The sequence below is a fragment of the Acomys russatus genome, chromosome 32 (assembly GCF_903995435.1).
Source record: "Acomys russatus chromosome 32, mAcoRus1.1, whole genome shotgun sequence".
Classification (NCBI taxonomy): domain Eukaryota; kingdom Metazoa; phylum Chordata; class Mammalia; order Rodentia; family Muridae; genus Acomys; species Acomys russatus.
Window position 1 is genome coordinate 25563543 of NC_067168.1, and position 19590 is coordinate 25583132.

The window sequence follows — 19590 nt, forward strand, 5'->3', positions numbered from 1 at the left end:
CGGAGGAACCGCATGGCTAAAAAAAGACAGGCATTAAAAGGAACCATTTTGCTATTGTCAATTGGCGTTTAAACACGTTACCTATTCTAAAACTCAGTGATGACCCTTTTAAACTGTTAAAAATTCCGCCACCTTAATATGCCAAACACGCCTCGAAACTAGAGCAGGACCAGTTTCACTGAGGCTGCAATGCTGGAGCTAGTTCAGCTAGACCTCAGACGCTAGAGAAGTCGGCAGCTCTTTGGCGTGGCTTTTCCACGGCCACATACTGGGCTACAAAGAGATAAGCAATATACCTCAGAGTTGTGAATTCGGTCCGGTTAAATAAGCTCGTATTTCAGGTGACAGTATAACGTTTACAAGACTGGCTCGCAAACTAAAGACAACCACGGAACACGTCAGCTTTACGAACATTCTCTTTCGCCATTCCCGGAGGATGATAGATTGGGTTTTTAAAAAATCGGACAGAGGCTTAGGGGTACACACAAACCAACCGGCACCATAGGTCAAGGATTGGAACATGGTACTTCTTTGGTTTTGATTGGTTGGTAGGTTGGTTGGTTGGTTCGCTTGGTTTGATTTTGGTTTTTTCGAGACAGAGTTTTCTCTGTGTAGCCTTGGCTGTCCTGGACTCGCTTTGTAGACCTGGCTGGCCTCCGACTCACAGAGAGCCCTCTGTCTCCGCCTCCCGAATGCTGGCTCAAAGACAAGCCTACGCCCCAGTGTCCTGATATAACATTCCACTCGCGAGACTTGAGCAGGGATCACCTGCTGACATAATCTGACGAAAGCATACAAGGCCCGCAATCCAAACCGGAAGCCAAGGCCTAAAATCCAAATGGCTGCTCCTAGAGTGCGACAAAACGCATTTTCCACACACCGACCTACAAACTACAGCAATGGCCATTGGTGAGCACGACACTCCTGGGCGGAGCCTGGAAGGGGCGGGGCCTAGCATGACATCTCCGATTCGACGGGGGTTCCCGCGCTTCTCTTGAAATATAATTGACGTCCAGAGTGTATCCGGCGGCGTGAGGAAATCTCAGGGCTCCAGAGCGCAAGGCTGCAGCCGCTCCGTCCGCGCCATCGCACTTGTCTGCGCCGCTCCAGCTCCGCAGCACCGTCCACATGCTGCGCGTAAGACCCCGCAGCCCAGGCACCGACGATGATGCCGCGCCCTGCTGGGCACCGCAGGCACCAGGACCCAGCCCTGCCAAGCGCCGCCGCCTCCAGGAGCCCGCGCGCCCCGAACCACTGGAGCAGCCAGACCTGGAAGCCCCAGGCCAGCCCGCCGCCGCCGCCGATGATGACGACGAAGAGCTCACCTCGGTGGTGTTCCTGCCCGCTGGTTCTGCCCTGCAGCTGCCCCTGGATGGTGTCGACCTGCTGCTCGAGTCGGATCCCACCTCGGTCCTGGAAGTGTCGCTCCATGGACACACCATCATCCTAGTTCCCGAGGATGGCCTCCAGACCGCCGCCCATCGTGGACAGCCTGGGTTCTCGCCCACCAGCCCACAGGAAGCCATTCTTATTGACTTGCCGCAGGACCACCTTGTCGTCCTCCAGCAGGGATGCTGTGAGTATATCCTAGATGTCTCCTCCCACGAGGACTCCTGGGATGAGGGTGAGGACTCTGACTTCCTGGAGCCCTGGATGGATCCTCCAGCTGGCCAGGCCGCTGGCCTTCTCTCCACAAGAGTTGTGTACAGCCCTGGGCCTCAGGACCCAGTCGCAGAGCCATGGCCTCTAATGGCCCCCGCTGGTGCAGAGGGATCTTCTCCGAGGTCTGCCTGGGACCTAGACAGCTACCTGCTGGGACCCTTCCCCAGCTCACCACTGCAGCCTCTGCCTCCATCTCCTCCTCCAAGTCCCCAGGAGCAGCGCCCTCCACACTCTCCGCGGGCGCCGTGCAAGGCCCGGAGGCGACTGTTCAGTGAGTGAACTGCGCCGCAGAAATCCTTCACGGCCTGCATCAAGAATTCGGAGTGTGCAGAAAGCAGAATATTGGTTCGTGGTTGGCTAGAAAGTCTGGAAGAAAGATCATCAAACGTACTGTTTGAAAATCACCTACTTTTGGTCCTCGAGTTGACTGTGTCCTCAGGGAATCTCATCCTTGAAATCCTGGTTTTGCCCCAGCTCCTTTCCTTAAAAGTCCACACTACCATTCACCCCTTTCCTCCCAACTTAATCACTTGAATAGTTAGTAACCAGTAGTGGAAGTCTTTTATCTAATGAGCTTTAGCATTAACCTCTCCTACTCTGTGCTTTTTTTTTTTTTTTTTTTTTTTTTTTTTTTTGCCGAGGGCCGCTTCCTTTCCGAGGCTAGTCCTCACCAGAAACCTAGCAAACGGTTGCACCGCACAAATGTCGTCCTTTATGAAAACAAACTTAGCAAAGGGAGCAATGATCATGGTGTCTCTCTCTCTCCCTCCCTCCCTCCCTCTCTCCTTCTCCCCCACCCCCATGTATGTATGTACGTACGTACGTATGTATGAAGTAGTTTATGAAGCCGGGCGGTGGTGGCACATGCCTTTAATCCCAGCGCCCGGGAGGCAGAGGCAGGTGGATCGCTGTGAGTTCGAGGCCAGCCTGGTCTACAAAGAGAGTCTAGCACAGCCAAGGCTACACAGAGAGACCCTACCTTGGGAGGGGGGAGTAGTTTATGTTGGTGGGGTTTCTTGTTTGGGGGCTTCTTTTGATTTCTGTTTTGTAAGTGTTGGTTTTTCTTTCTTTCTTCCCACCCCCCCCATAAGAACCAAGTCCCTGGATTTCATTTTGTGTATTTTTAATATAGTTCTCATATTCTGGATGTAATAATTCTAAATGTTACAATAATTAATTATAATACTATACTGTTAATTAGAGGATCCCATATTTATGTTGTTTATTGTTACTTGTGTATAGATATAAGTCATGTTGATTTGTTATCCAACAAAATTTATTAATTTCTTTAGTAATTTTTATGCACCTTCTAATACCTCTACTGAGAAAATTAGGACCTTTGACATCTAATAATACATATTATTTTTAATTAACATTTTCTATTGGATATTTAAGTCCAATTGAAGTGCACCCAGTAGGGATATTCCTATCACATGGAATGCACTTACTTAAATTTTATGGAGTATTGACTGTTCTGTAAATAGTTGCTAGTCTCTGCCCTGATGAGGATGTTATTTAAAATGTTTCTTATCATAAACAAAATGTTGGATTTCTGTTAGGTTTTGGTTAAATACGGCAACTTTGTCAACATGTTGGATTTAATAATTGAATTAAACTATAGTTCAAAAACTTGCATATTAGATCATCTTCATATAAGAGGTAGGCTGAGCCCTGAGTCGTCGGCATATACACAGCAACATGGTAAGAGAAGAACTGAGACCAGGGATAGAGCTAAAGGACTTTTAAAAAATTAGATAGTTTTTTAGAGACTTGAGACGAGGTGGCTGGAAGGAGAAATGATTGAAAAGTTGCCCGAAGGTATCCATGTTAAATTTTTAAGAATTTTTTTGCAGGCTGGAGAGATGGCTCAGAGGTTAACAGCAGTGACTGCTCTTCCAAAAGTCCTGAGTTCAATGCCCAGCAACCACATGGTGTCACACAACCATCTAAAATGTGACCTGATGCCCTCCTCTGGCCTGCAGCTGTACATGCAGGCAGAGCACTGTATACATATTATGTATACATAGTATACATAATAATAAATAAATAAATCTTTTTTTTTTTTTTTTAAGAATTCTTTTGCTTTGGGCATGTTCCCTGGTGTCTTTTTCATCAGTCCATGTGGTGGCTTGGTGGCAGCAGAACTTACAATAACTAAGCAAGGTTCTTGGTGTCTCAACTTTTCCACAGGATTTCCTTGAGACTGTAATTGTGCTCTGAGATGTAATTATGCTTTGGGAGGTTAGAGAGAAGTTGGTTGGTTGGGTTAGTTTTGATTTTTTTTTTTTTTTAAGACAGATTCTTTCTACATAGCTCTGGCTGTCGGGACATAGCCTCCCAAGTGCTGTGATTAAAGGAATGGGCCATCATATCTAGCTTGTTTGTATATTTTCATTCATGTGTTTGCTGGGGTTTTTGTTTTTGTTTTTTGGGTTTTTTAAAATTTACATCACTTCTAACTAATGTTAAAATGTCCATTTCTAGTCACATTTGCCCCACTGTGTGTGTGTGTTGTCTGTGTATATTTGTGCACCACATGAATATCTGAGTTCCAGTGTAGGCCAGAAGAAGGCATTGGATACTGTGGAATAAGAATTACAGTTTGAGCCACCATCTGGGTGTTGGAAACAAAACTATGGTCCTCTATAAGAGCAGCCAGTGTTCTTAGACACTGAAGCATCGCCCACACTAACCTATATTTTATAATAAAATAAATTGATACCAATAAAGCAGGTATCAACATCAAACTGTTTTTAGAAATATTGATAATTATATTTTAGATTCTCTAAATGCATTCATTGCCAGTTTCCTTCCTCAGTTTTTCATTCTTGCTCTCTATTCATTCATGTTATCTTCATATGTCTTCCTTTTCATTTGTTTTTAAAATATGTTTATAAATTTGTTTTGTTTGTGTGTACATGCTAGTGCCCTGGCACACATGTGGAGGTCAGAGAACAGTTAACATGAGTCAGTTTTCTCTCTCCATCCTATGGGTTCCAAGAATTGAATTCAGGTTGTCTGGTCTAGCCACAAGCACCTTTACCCTCTGAGCCATCACACTGGCCCCTTATTTGTCTTCTTACTGTACTACAATTTTTGTTTTTATATAGATAAGGTTTCAGTAGGGTTTGATTTTTTTATTTAAAAAAAAAAAAACTACTTACTTTGGGGTTCCTGGATGTCTCTACCTCCCTTCCAGCCCACCGATTCTAGGTAGGAGAGAAGGTTAGTAGAAACAGGGACATAGGCCATTGTTGACCCAGTTCCTGGGGTGATTCCATTCTTCATTGTCAGGATTCCAGCAGTTCAGATAAACAGCAAAGAAGAACAGCCTTCTGGAAGCTTCTCCTGAGCATTTCTCTCTAGGAGCATCTCGAAGCCTGCCCCCCCTTCCTCTTTATACCCTCTCAGAATCCGCACAAGGATGTTTTCCAGCTGGCAAAGACTTCATCCCCCCCCCCACCACCACCACATGAGGCAGTTTCCAGCTGATCAAGATCAGGAGCCCTCTCACAAGTCAGTTTCACATCTCACACTTGGGTTCAAAACAAAAACATGTTTACATAACATAACAAACACTTCCACTGCAAGTTTCCCTGTATAGGCCAGGCTTGCCTCAAATTTTCAATCCTTCTGCTTCAGCGTCCGTCACAAATGCTAAGATTTCAGGCATGTGCCACCACATCCGACCACCCTACAAAAAAAGCCTTAGGAATTCTTTCTCCCATGGCCTATGTGGTAAGTCTTAGTTTATGTCTGCAAATGTTTCAATTACACCTACAAACTTGTGCTATTTTGGCTGGCTTTAGGATTCTAAAACCATGTCTATATTTGTCATTACTTAAGGCAGTATTCTTCCCTGCTCTTCACTGATGCAAGGAAGGAGTCCCTCGGTTTATACTGCCGTGTCTTTGTAATGAATCTGCTCACTTTAGTTTCATATGGATGTGTTCACAGAACACATCACAGTCACAGAAACCTGTCATCTGGGACTTTGTGAACGACACCTTCAGGTTAATTTCTTCTTTAAGTCTCAATTTCTAAAATAGCTCCTTGGGCTAGGGACTAGACTCAGGAATAGAATGTCCAGGTCTCTGTGCAAAAGAAGAAGAAGAAATCACTCTAGGACCTCTGAACCGCTCTTCAATAGGAAAATGGTGGTCCTATTTAATTAAGTTCTCTCCCTCCCCACCCCCATGTCTCCTGCTGTCTATATTTCTGTTGCTGTGATTATAACGTCTTTTCTCTTTTGCAGTTAGCTCATCCTTCATCCTTTTCAAAATTCTGCTTGTTTTCCTCGTAAGGCAGCATCCACTTCACTAACGCATTGTTCATTTCAAAACTTTTAATTAAATGTTCATTAAAATCAACTTACTCTGGGGACTGGAGAGATGGCTCAGAGGCTAAGAGTACTGACTTCTCCTTCACAGGACCCAGGTCCAATTCCCAGAACCTACATTGCATCTCACTACCTGTAACTCCAGTTCCAAAAGATCCAATGCCCTCTTCTGGCCTCCTTAGGCACCAGAAATACAATGGGGGGGGAGGGGGGCAGTGACATGCATACAGTCAAAACAACACACACACACACACACACACACACACACACACACACACACACACACACGGGCAGGGGATGGAGGGAGGAGGCAGGCAGGGGGCGGGGAGTTTCAGGCACCACACACACACACACAAAAAAAGGTCCAATTTCCAATGTTCACAGAACAGTGATGCGGGGATAGGATATCCATTATCCCTTACCCCTCATCAATCATTAATCAAGAAAATGTCCCCACAGATATGCCCAGTGATCAAGCTGTTGGAGGCCGTTCCTCAATTGAGATTCCTCCTCGTGTCATACCACCTAAGTTAACTTAAGCTGATCTCCAGAAATCATAGTCTGGCCCCAAGGGAATACATACTGTACAACCTCATCAAGATCGACTCCAACCTCCTCTGCATCACAGGTAGCCACGTAAAACCCAATGTAATGCAGCCGGAGAAATACCAGAGTGTAAGTACCGAGGGAAACTGCACTAAGGGGCTAGGATTCGCCCAACATTAAACAATAGGAGGTAGGTGTAGGACAGAGTCATGGAAGACAATGAGGAAAGGAGTTTATATATTTAGAAGCACTCTTCCATGGTAAAGGACTCCGCGCGCAGACCCTCTGAGACTGTGCTCACATTCTTACATGGCCACTCTTGGAAGCTTAGAGACCTAGACATCCTACCCCTGGCCTCCTTAGGCACCAGAAATACATGGGGGGGGGGGGCGGACAGTGACATGCATACAGTCAAAACAACACACTGTTTAAATACAGTTAAATAAAAACTACTGTGAATGCACAGAGAGCAGAAGAGATTCAGAAGTTTGAGGGACATAGTCAGAATCTGCCTAGGGCTGTAATACATCAGACATTGTGTTACACAGAAGAGCCTCCATGGAGACCACAGAACAGGACAGCAAGGAGTGTGCAGGAGCCTTCATTTCATCAAGAAGCTCAGAAGAGATCTGGGTGGTGGCCGCGCACACCTTTAATCCCAGCACTCAGGAGGCAGAGACCAGCGGACCTCTGTAAGTTCGAGGCCAGCCTGGTCTACAGAGCAGGTTCCAGGACAGCCAGGGCTACACAGAGAAATTTGGTCTTAAACAAGCAAACAAGGTTCAGAAGAAGACCAAGGTAATAAAAGTACATGGCATTACAAAAGCAGGTCTTTTGTTAGCCCAACAGGACAAAAGGATGCGAAAGACTGAAGTTACAAACAAAGCAATGATAGAGCGTACATGACCATACAATACAACTCAAACCTCCGACCTCTCCAGCAACAATTCTGGAAGCTGAACCATTGGCCCCACAATAACGGATGCCAAATTGATCATGATTTGGTCAATAGCTGCAGATTTCCTAATATTCTTTCCCAATTACAGAGTATAACCAAGCAGAAAAGGCCATTCCTAAGAGGGGTAAAACTATACCAGTTAGCATAGGATGTCCCACTGCTAATCAAGCCACTTCCAGTGACCCCACACAGCCAATTTCCCAGCATCCTTGCTGCCTTCTCTGTTTTCACTATCAACATTTCTCATTTTCTTTACCATCAAATACGAGTGATGGGCTAGCGCCTCCACTGCAGAACGCTCTGAACACCCTCAGCTCTTTCTCATTTGTGTGGACTTTCTTCTTTGGCTTTTCTGAACATCCTTGTGTCGCAGCATGGGCTACCAGCAGGGGGTCTGAACTTCGAGATTTGGGGGGGGGGTACTTACTCAAGGTTTTTATCATCAGTTTGATCTGACTGCCATCCTTGATGGATTCCTTCTCTTTCCTCCTTTGATCCTTCTCATGCTTCACTTTGCTGTCCAAAAGTGTGTCCAAAGAAAGCAAACTTGAACTCACAGACCCTGTATGCATGTCCACTGTCTGAGCTGGCCTCGTGGGCTGGTGACTGTGCAGTTTGCACAGGTACCCCATCCACATGGCTCACCAAGGAGGTCACCAGGAAAATCAGGTGGCTTTTTCTGTTTCCATTCCCATCTTCTGCTGTTCGGCTTCTGAGCCAATTGAGTGCCCCTCCTGGCATTCGAAAGGCAAACTTATCACAGCAGAGGCTACTGCCTGTCCTGGGGCTCTGATACACTTGACCGCCATTGCCAGCTAGTGTGGAGACTCGGTGCTGACAATCTCTCCTCTTTTCGGGGAACACTGCCTGCCTCCTGTATGCGTATGCATTCTCTCTGCAGTCATTGTAGCCTTCCAAGTCTTTCCTCAAGGATAATGTGGGCCCTTAGGGGTTATGGTGCAGAGCACTTGACTTTGGAGCCCTTTGTGGAGTGCTTTAGAAAAGGAAGGGAGGAGACATCTCAGGCTCAAGGGCAGCCATTTTAGATCAGGTGCTCACAGGTCTCCAAGAACTTGTGAATCAGAAGTATCTTACTTAAAAGAGTTTCTGGGCCAAGGCAAATAATAACAAACTTGGCTGGATTCTCTAAAAGGTTTTCATCCTTGCCTGGCCTCCATCCAGATCTCCCTCTCCCAGCACACTCTTAGCCTCTCCCTCAGCACCTCCATCAGCGCTCCCTTCTCTTTGTCCTGACCTCCTACCTACTATTTACCAACAACCCTCCCAGGGACCTGAACTTGCATGCTGCCTCTAAAGACTCCCTGGCCCCATGAGCCAGATATTTAGAAAACTGTGGGGTTTATTCTTTGGGCTTGAACTAAATTGAACACTAAACTTCCCTACGCACAAACAAGAACAGCCAGGATCCCTAGAAGGGTTTTCTTCATCTAGATGGTCTTGCACTTGACATGCCTACATTTTCTGCCTCCAGCTCCTAAGTGCTAAGACTGAAAACATGTGCTACCATATCACACTAAGGATTTAACGTTCTTCTGGGCACAAGCGAGCCAGGATTGCCTGGCTTATACTGATTCATACACACGTTTGTCAGAACCACAGGGAATATACGTTCTAGACAAACTGGGTGTATAGGCCCAGAAAGAGGCTTACAGATTCCTCTTCCCATAATAAAACTGAAAGGATTAAAAAAAAAAAAAAAAAAAAAAAAGGTCAAACAAAGACTCCTCAAAGCTATAGCTCATTAAACATTTCCAATTGGCATTGGAGAGATGCTCGGCGGTTAAGAGCACTTGCTGCTCTCCCAGAGGACACAGGCAGGTTTAGTTCCCAGCACCCACAATTGCCTGTAAGTCCAGTTCCAGGACACGGCGCGCATACATACACATTACACAAACAAATAAATAAATGAATATTTTAAAGTGATACAGGGGAGCTGAATATAGTCACTCATTCCTTTAACCCCAGCACTTGGAAGACAAAGGCAGGCAGTTTTATGTGAGTACTAGGCTAATCTTGTCTATAATATAGCAAGTTCTAGACCAGCCAGGCTACATAGTGAGACCCTGTCTAAAAAATAATACATGTGCTATTAATTCTACACTAAACACTGCCATCTTTGTTGTGCCTCTTTGCTGGAAGCAAAGGACTGCACAGATATGAGATAGTTCAAATAATCTACACATTTTTCTAGTGTCACAGTTTTTTACTATATAAACCTTGGTCCCTTAACAAAAAAAAAAAAAAAAAAAAATCTTCTAGTCCTGTGTTGCACTTGTGAGATTTTTCAAAGAGAGAAGCCCACTTTGCATAAAGACTTCTATGAGTAAGTGTATATTAGGCTAGGCATAGCGGCCCACGCTTGTAATCCCAGCACTCAGGCAGCTGGGAGAAGGAATCCTGTAAATCTGAGGCCAGCCTGGGCTATAGAGGGAGACGCTATCTCAAAATTGTCTTTCTCAGTGAACTTCTAGACCACAATTGGCTTTACCTGGGACGATGGTTATGTCCCTAAGGAGTTCACTGGTGCCCCCTCGGGTTTTCCCAGTTCCTTGAGCAAGGCTTAAAAGATTCAAAATTCCCCTTGTGACTGGATCCTCATGAACAACATAAATGATGCCCTGCTATGTTCAGAGAATGAGAAGCCGGTAGAGCAGCTAGTCAGTCTCCTTTCTTATTCCCAGCCCCACTGAGGGACAATAACGTTCCAAAGGGTGCTACAATTCTGTCAAATCACAGTTCCTCTGTGATTATTTTTGTGGTTATTACTTACAAAGTAACACGTTTCTCCGCAGTGTTTTCAAGCATTGTTAGTAGTGGCTGACCCTCTCCCCGTACCGCACCTCTCTGCTCCTCATCTTGGCTTAAAAGCTTCTAAGTTCCCAATGTGTTCCCCCCTCCATTTTCATATCACATGTGTACTGTTACCCTCCCACCCCTTTTAAAGCGTCTTGTTTCGCCTTCCACGAGTCCCTTTCTTGCTCTGGGACCTCCATGCACCTTACTTCCAATTAAATGTGAATATGAAAATTAGAAGCTAAGCTCTCCATATGAGAAAGAACATGGGTTTCCTGTTCATAAGCCTAGGTTAGCTCACCTAATGTACATATTTTGTTAGTTTTGTACATTTTCTTAACACTTCATAGCTTCGTTTTTCTTTGTGACGGAAACAAATCCCCGCCGTATGTATGAGCCACATGTTCACTATCTGTTCATCAGTTGATGGACATTGAAATGGCTGTCTCAATTGTCAGCTTGAGGAGATGTAGAGCGGCCCGAGAAATGCACTGTGGGAGCATGCACTGAGCATGCCTGTGGGAGACCACCTTGATTGTGTTTATTGAAGTGGGAAGATGTGCACACTGTAGGTGGCACTGTTTCTTAGGCAAGAAATTCCGAAGCTGCATAATAAGGAGAAAGTAAGCTGAGCACTAGCGTGCATGACTCTCTTCTTTCTGACTAGATGCGATGTGACCAGCAGCTTCCAGTACCAGCTGTCTCAGCATCACCACCATGACATCATGTACCCTTGAACTGGGAGCCCAAATAAGCTCTTTCTCCCTTAGGCTGCTGTTGTCAGGGTGTTTTATCACAGCAACAGAAAAGTACAGACAACCAAAATTTGTTGATTCCGTTTTTGTTTTCCATAATTTTGTCAATTCCATTTCCTTGCTATTTATTATTAGGAGTAGATTGGCAGGAAACATGGCTGTGCAGGTGTCTTAAACCATAGCCTATTGTTTAGCATATGGCCTATGTTGGGACTGTGGTGTAAAGGCCACCCAAAAATAGTCTAGACTCTTTGCCAAAGATGATTGAAAGTAACTGAGTATTACAGACAATGAGTGCCTTTTTCTTTCTCTGAGACCAAAATGTGTTTTTATGAATTAAGTCCTTACTCGGTTGGGAGATTCTTTCCTCAAGAAACCAAATGGCCATGTGGCTGTGACACAGTTGCAACAACTACTCATGGACTTGAACTCCCAGGTAAGAAGGGGAGTGAAGACCCGATGGCATCACTTTTTAGTGAAGAGAAATGGCAGGTAGGGGTGTGAGCCTTTCACAGAGCATGAGAGCCTGGTGATAGCATTTTTATGTGTAAGAGACTGAGTTGGGAACTTAGAGTGTATACTCTGAGAATAAGATGTTTGAAACTGCAATTGAGGAAAAATTTCAAGTTGGGGTAACAACAGTCAACAGCCAGTGGAGTAGGAAGGAGCAGAACTGTGATGAGATGAGATAAGGAAGCTGCTGGCTGAGATCTGTAAGTCCGGCTACCTGGGAGGCTGAGGTCAAAGAGTCACAAATGCAAGGCCAACCTATTCTATAGAGCAGTTTCAAGGTCAGCCTGATAGTTTATCTGGACCTTGTCTCAAAATAAAAATGCTTTTTTAAAAGGGGAAATGAAGCTGACGATACAGCAGTGAGATGAAAACATGCAGAGCTGGCAAGGATGCTACCTGGGGGGAAAATTTTTTTGTTGGTTTTGTTTGTTTTTTGTTTTCCGAAACAGAGTTTTCTCTGTGTAGCCTTGGCTGTCCTGGACTCGCTTTGCAGACCAGGCTGGCCTCAAACTAAAAAAAAAAAATATATTTTTGAAAGGAGGGCAAAGGGGCTACAGATGTGGTTCAGTGGTAAATCAGTTGCCTAGAATATGAAAGGCTCTAGGTTTGCTCCTAGGAGTGAACACAAGGCAGAGAGGGAGGAGAAAGAAGGAAAGAGAAGGTGGGGGCAGCATGCATGTTAATTGGGAAGGCTCACAAAATGCTGCTGAGCACATCACAGGTTAGCAGACACACATACTGTGTCTTTGGGTTGAATTAATGCCACACGCTGTAACTGTATTCCCACAGGAACTAAAGTGCAAAGTTTAACTTTGAACTCCTTTCACCATTCAGAGTGTTAGGTGTTTTGAGGATTGGAATGTATGTATGTTTTTAAAAAGCTTCAGTTAGGGATGGAGATGGATGTTGGCTGTAGACACGCACTTATCCTGCAGTAAACCCTGGATGGGGTGAGGCACCCCTGGGATCACAGCACTGTGAAGGTGGGGGCAGGAGGATTAGAATTCAAGGTCATGCTTCTCCACATCTCAGTGTGATAATGGTGAAATTCTGCTTCAAAAGCAAAAGCAAAATAACAACAACAATAATAGAAATAAAAACAAAATGTTAAACGTATATATAGAATATACATTTTACTGATAATGTTTCATTTGTTAATGCTGTCAATGATACTCTCTTCTTTTTTCTTTTTTCTTCCTTTTTTTATTTTTATTTTTGTTGTTGTTTTGTTTTGTTTTGAGACAGGGTCTTTCCATGTAGTTCTAGAAATCACTATGTAGGCCAGGCCCACCTCAAACTCACAGAACTCCTCTTGCCTTGGCTTCCCAAGTGCTGGGATTAACAGCATGTGCCTTCACCAGCAGCCCGCCCCACCCTGCCCCTCCCCTCCTCTTCTTTTCTCCTGTCCCTCCCCTACTCTACTCCTCCCACATTGTTGTTGTTGTATTGTTTGTTTTCTGAGACAGGTTTCTCTCTGTAGCCCTGACTCTCCTAACTCTTCATGTAGTGCCAGGTCGACCTCAAACTCACAGAAACCCTTTCGCTTCTGCCCCTCAAGTGCTGGGATTAAAAGCGTTGGAGGCATCCCCCACAACCACCTGGCTTTTAGGGGAGTGGGGGTTACCTACATGTATGTCTGTGAGGGTGGCAGATCCAGTTTCAGACTGTTCTGAGCTGCCAAGTGGGTGCTGGGAATTGAACTCAGGTCACTTGGAAAGCAGCCAGTGTTCTTAAAACCACTGAGCGATCTATTCTGCCTATGCTTGTTTTTCAAAATGGTGTCCCACTATGCGACCCAAGCCGGACTAAAACTTGAGGTTCACTACCAAGAGGAGACTTGATACCCTATGAGCATATACAGGGGGAAGAGGTCCCCCTCAGTCACAATCATAGGGGAAGGGAGTAAGGGGAAAATGGAAGGGAGGGAGGAATGGGAGGATACAAGGGATGGGATAACCATTGAGATGTAATATGAATAAATTAATAAAATATATTAAATTTTTTCAATAAAAAATCTTAAAAAAAAAAAACTTAAGGTTCACCTCCTTTACCTCTCATAATGCTAGTATCATGCACTTGTACCACAGGACATATTTACACAATGACATTTTCTCCAAAAAAAAATAAATAAATAAAGAGAGAGAGAAATAAAGAAAAAGAAAAGAAAAGAAAGAAAGAAGATAAATAAATAATTTGATAAACATTGAAGTTAAGAGAACTGAATCTGCCGGGCGGTGGTGGTACACGCTTTTAATCCTAGCATTTAGGGAGGCAGAAGCAGACAGATCTTTGTGAGTTGGAGGCTAGCCTAATTTACACAGTGAGTTCCAGGACAGCCAAGGCTACACAGAGAAACCCTGTCTTTGTTTGTTTGCTGAGGGAGAGAGAAAGAGAGAGGCAGGGGAGGGAGGGAGGGAGGGAGGCGGGGGGGGGGAGGGAGGGAGGGAGGGGAGGGAGGGAGGAGGGAGAGAGAGAGAGAGAGAGAGAGAGAGAGAGAGAGAGAGAGAGAGAGAGAGAGAGAGAGAGACTCTTGCTTTCGAATCCCTAAAGCCACTGAAAACAGGAATTCTAAAGATCATCCAGCTTCACAACCAAAAAATAAAAAATAAAAGACGTAAAGGTTACTCTGCCCCCTATAGGCCAAAGAAGTATTACGCAAGTACTACCTGACCTATGGGAAAGCTTTGCGCGACACTCCTGGGAGGAACCTTTGGAATGGAAGCTCGAGGGGCGGAGCCTAGTGTGACATTTCACGACTTCACTTTCTGATGCATCCCTTGAGGGATAATTGACGTCCAGAGTGTATTCGGCTGTGTGTGAGGAAAGCAAGGCTGCAGCCACTCCGTCCGCGCCATCGCACCTGTCTGCGCCGCATCCCACATCCCGCGCCGCTCCAGCCCCGCAGCACCGTCCACATGCTGCGTGTAAGACCCTCGCATCCCCAGCGCCGACGACCCCGCGCCCTGCTGGGCACCGCAGGCACCAGGACCCAGCCCTGCCAAGCGCCGCCGCCTCCAGGAGCCCGCGCACCCTGAGGCCCTGGCCGACCTGGAAGCCCCAGGCCAGCCCGCCGCCGACGCCGACGCCGACGACGACGAAGAGCTCACCTCGGTGGTGTTCCTGCCCGCTGGTTCTACCCTGCAGCTTCCCCGGGATGACATCGACCTGCTGCTGGAGCCGGATCCCATCTCGGTCCTGAAAGTGTCGCTCCATGGACACACCATCATCCTAGCTCCCGAAGGCCTCCAGACCGCCGCCCATCATGGACAGCCTGGGTTCTCGCCCACCAGCCTGCAGGAATCCTTCTTTAGGATGAGGACTCTCACTTCCTGAATCCCTAGCTGGATCCTCCAGCTGGTCAGGCTGCTGGGCTTCTCTCCTCCACAGGAGTGTACAGCCCTAGGCCTCAGGACCAAGTCCTAGAGCCATGGCTTCTGGTGCCTTCCACTAGTGTAGAGCCAAATTCTCCGAGGTCTACCTGGGACTTAGACAGCTACCTGCAAGGACCCTTTACCCAGCTCACCACTGCAGCCTCTGCCTCCATCTCCTCCTCCTAGTCCCCAAGAGCAGCGCCCTCCGTGCCCTCCTAGGACCCTTTGCAAGGCCAGGAGGCAACTATTCTGTGAATGAACTGCACCACAGAAATCCTTGCTGCCCGGCCATTGTGTGTGCCTTTGCACAGCCCCTACAAGATTAGACCTGCACTCTCAGTTTTGAAGTGTGCAGAATGCAGAATATTGGGTCGATGGTTGGCTAGAAAGTCCGGAAGAAAGATCATCGCCACTAAAACATACCTGTTTGAACATCACCTACTTTTGGTCCTGAAGTTGATAGCTTATGCCTTTTTCTATACAGAAGTCACTTTCCTGAAACTGTACACCCCAGCTGGTGCCTCAGACTTCAGCTCCAACATGTTTCCTTGAAACTCCACCTTACCACGCACCCCTTCTGGGATTGATTTTTGTCTATCCTTTTTCCACAGGCCTTCTCCCAATCAGGGCTCTCCCTTCCTTGAGGTGACCCTCGTAGATTTACTACACAATTTAAAAATATTAATAATAAAGTGCTGTCTTTTTCTTTTAACAGTTAAGTGATGATATAATTTACATTTTCAGCACTTTTTGTTTGGGGGGTTTGTTTCTGTTTTGGTTTTCGATGGTGTTGATGGTAGTTGGTTAGCTGTTTTGGTTTTGTTTTGTTGGGGAGGGGTGTTCCAGGAGCACCAAGTATTCCAAGTATCTGTTTTATTTAAGTATTTCTTTTAGTATATTTTTAAATATTTGTTTGTTTTTATTCCGTGTGTGTGTGTGTGTTTTGCCTGCATGTATGTATGTGCCTCTCTTCTGTGCTTCCTGGCCTACAGAGGGAACAAAGGACATCAGATTCCATAGAGCTCGAGTTAGAGTTTGTGAGCCATCGCACCTGTCTGCACCGCATCCCACATCTTGCTCCGCTCCAGCCCTGCAGCACCGTCCACATGCTGCGTGTAAGACCCCGCAGGCTTGCTGGGAAGCAGGCCTCTGGAAGAGCTGCAAGTGCTCTCAACTGCCAAGCCATCACTCTAGCCTTCTTCTTGTGTATTCTTAATTTTTCCTACTCTGAAGAATTACACACTTCTCAGGCTATGGTAATTACAAGATTATTTTTGCATAGGAGTAATCACAAGATCTTGAATTTGTTTTGTTTATTGTTGCTAATGTATGAAATAGTTCATGTTCTATCTGACATCCAACAAAATATTAATTTCTTTAATAATTTATGCCTAGGTTCTTGCAACTGGTGGGTAAAGGCAATGGTACTTCTAGTGGGAAAATTGGCACAAGCCAAGTTTGAAAAGCCTAATTTTCCTTAATGATCTGTGTTAGTCAGTCCAGGTAGAACAGCATGCTTGGAAAGGGCGCCCTGTCAAGAGAGCTGTTTAGTCATGGTTGACCAGTCGTCCTTTTCCTGTTTAGGAAGCTACTTGTTAATGTTTCTGATCATAAAAAGAGGTTTCTGTGTTGGTTTGGTTAAGTAACTAAAAAAAGACTTCACTAAACTAATTAAATTGTTTGGCTTAATAAATGGATTAAAATGTTAAACTTACTTAGGTGTCTTCACATAAGAGCTGTGTGGAGCCTTGAGCCACTGAGGTTATTACAAAACTCAGAGGGCAGCTGAGAGAAGGGTTGGGGCTTCAGCCTTTTACAGATTTTACAAAGTCTTTTGAAGAGTTGGAAGCAGATGAGTGGGAGGAGAAAATGAGTGAAGAAGCACTTTGAGGCTTTAAATGTTACATTTTACAAACATTTTCTATGTACATAGCTTTCTATGGTGTCTTTTTTAAATATTTTATCTTTATTTTATGTGTATGGCTGTTTGCCTAAGTGTATGTGTATACACCACATGACCTGTGAAGGCCAGAAGAGGGTGTCCGACCTCCTGAAACAAGAGATACAGATGATTGTGATCTGCCATGTGGGTGCTGGGAATTGAACTGAGGTCCTCTGGAAAAACAGCCAGTGTTCTTAACTGCTGAGCCATCTCTCCATTGCCTGTGAGGTCTTTCTCATGCAGCAACTTTCAGTGACAGGCCATATAACACCTAAGGCTCTTTGTGTTCCTACCCTTCCAGGAGATTGTCTGTAATTGCATGCTGGGTCGTTTTGTCCTTCAGTGTTTTTGTGGAGTGGGAATTTGTATTGTTTGGGGTTGGTTCTTTTTCCTGTGTTTGCTGTTTGGGTTTTATGTGCATCGTTCCTAATGCTTAAATGTCTACTTTTGACAGGTTTGCCCATGTTTCTATAACAAAATAAATCATTACTATTAAAGCTAATACAAGATGCTAGCTTTCTTTTTTTGTAGAAGATTAACATTTACTACTTCAATTGGGAAATGCCTTGCCAGCTGTGTTCCTCGTTTTCATTCCTGCACTGCACCCTTCATCTGTCCTCCAGTGTCTTCTTGCTGCAGGACAATTTTCTTTCCTTTTCTTTTCTTGTTGTTTGACAGGGAATCCCCTATCCCAGGCTTTCTTTAAGCTTGCGATCTTCCTGTTTCACAAGTATTTCTATTACAAACAGGTATTATCACAGGGAGCCCACAGTACACTTTTTAAGGATTCTTTTCCCGCCACAGCCATCGTGGTGTGATGCGTCTTAAGTCTGTGTTCAGAAATGTCTCGATGACATCTACACCTGTGTGCTGCTTTAGCTGGGATTACCATTCTGAAATGACCTCTGCTTCTCTCACTTCATCCACAGGATTATTTTCATACTGTCCTTTGTTGCAGGTGAGAAGTCGCGCTCAGGTTGTGTTGTCGTTTCTTTGCATTGACAGGGGGTGGGAGTTACCTTTTTTTTTTTTTTTTTTTTTTTTTGCCTTTGATGACCTACACCTTCAAGCTGGTATGTCTAATCCTAGGAAATGTATCTGTTACGTTCCACTGAACCTCCTAAGTCTGGAAATTAATTCTTTCTTGATGTTTCAGTTTTAAAACTTAGTCATTGGGTTTGTGATATAGCTCGGTAGGGGTAAAAATATTCTCCTAGCATGTGTGAGATTGGCTTAATCCACAGAAAATATCGTTTTAAAAGAAAGAGCCATTTTTCTCTTGAACCTTTGAACTCCTCCTCAGTTTCTACAACACCTGAGAGAAAAATGATGAACTTACGTCACCAAAGCTTTCCTCTTGTCTACTGATTTCTTTCTAAACAAACTTGGGCTTAAAGGGAGATTAGCCTTCTGTTCCAGACGGGAACTTTACATGTGCCTTTTCCTGGTTTCCAAAGATCCAAAAGTAAGTAGGAGCCAAACTGTAGGGAATGCATACTATCTGACACTCAAGAAAAACAAAACAAAACAAACAAACAAACATGAAACCATATATCTAATATCCAAGCATCACAAATGGTCCAGTTTCAGGTATTAAGACAACAGGAATGCTGGAGTGGAATGTCCATATCCCTGTCCCCTTTCACTGATGGGAGAATTAATAACTAAATCATCTTAGCTGATTTCAGGGAATTATTCTCAGGTTCTATGGTTACTGTTCCAATTATTATTCAAGTAAGGTATATGTTAATTTATTGTTTTATTAAAATTTTTCAGACAACATATTTTGATCATATTCTTTCCCCTCCACAAGCTCCACATATATGTGACTACATTTATAAACACAACGTGCTAAGTCTTTTTAGCGTTTCTTGTATGTGTATGACTTCAGGGATGACCATTTGGTATTGGATAACCAGCTAGGGGGCTCATCCATGGAGAAGACTGTTTCGTCCACGCCGAGCATTCCTTAGTTGCTTGTAACTTTTGACTCTGGATGGGAGGGACCTCATGAGATTTCCCCCCATTCCATGTTATCATGCCCATTGGCAGTGTACTTCTTCAGGTCTCCTTTGGGCAGCCATGTTGTTGAGGTATCATGACTGCGGCTTCCCTGTCGCGTTTGGGAGACTCATTCCCACATCAGGTTTCCTGGTCCTCTGACTCTTACCATCTTTCCACCTCCTCTTCCACTATGTTCCCCAAGCTGTAGGTGTAGGACTTGTGTGCACTATAAATGTAGTAGGTGCAGGAGTTGGGTGGGTTGTAATGTAACAGTTGGTGCAGGGCACCCGATGATCACTTGATCTCTGCTTTTTTTTGAGTGGTTTTTGGTTTTCTGGAACAATCTCCATCAATTGCAAAGAGAAGTTTCTTTGATGAGTAGTGAGCACTACACTTATCTGTGAGCATGCAGTTAGAATGCAGTTAGGAACTGTGCTGCCTTTGGAAAGTGGAGGTAGTAGGTCTTCCTTTAAGAGGCATGACCTCCCATCCCTCCTCATCCTCCTCATCACTCCATCTCAGTTCTCTTTGTCCAAACCTCCTTCTTTCCCCAACAGTTCTACCAGAAGCCTACTGCTTCTAAAGACTCCTAGACTCCATATGGTCCAGATATTCAGAAAATGGTAGAATTTAAATTTTTGACCTAAGCCAAATTAAAAACTAAAATTTCCCCAACCACAGACAAG

General features: G+C 44.8%; 2 protein-coding genes across 2 annotated transcripts; both read left to right on the forward strand.

Annotated features, from left to right (window-relative positions):
- Positions 1-1128: 1128 nt before the first annotated feature.
- On the forward strand, positions 1129-1941 carry LOC127183875 (proline-rich protein 23A3-like). Its single transcript, XM_051139976.1, has one exon. It carries the CDS (start codon positions 1129-1131, stop codon positions 1939-1941), a length of 813 nt encoding a protein of 270 aa, XP_050995933.1.
- A 9618-nt stretch (positions 1942-11559) lies between these two features.
- Positions 11560-14920, forward strand: LOC127183890 (proline-rich protein 23A3-like). The gene is made up of 2 exons (XM_051139990.1): positions 11560-11566; positions 14517-14920. Exons 1-2 carry the CDS (start codon positions 11560-11562, stop codon positions 14918-14920), a joined length of 411 nt encoding a protein of 136 aa, XP_050995947.1.
- The last annotated feature ends 4670 nt before the right edge of the window (positions 14921-19590 follow it).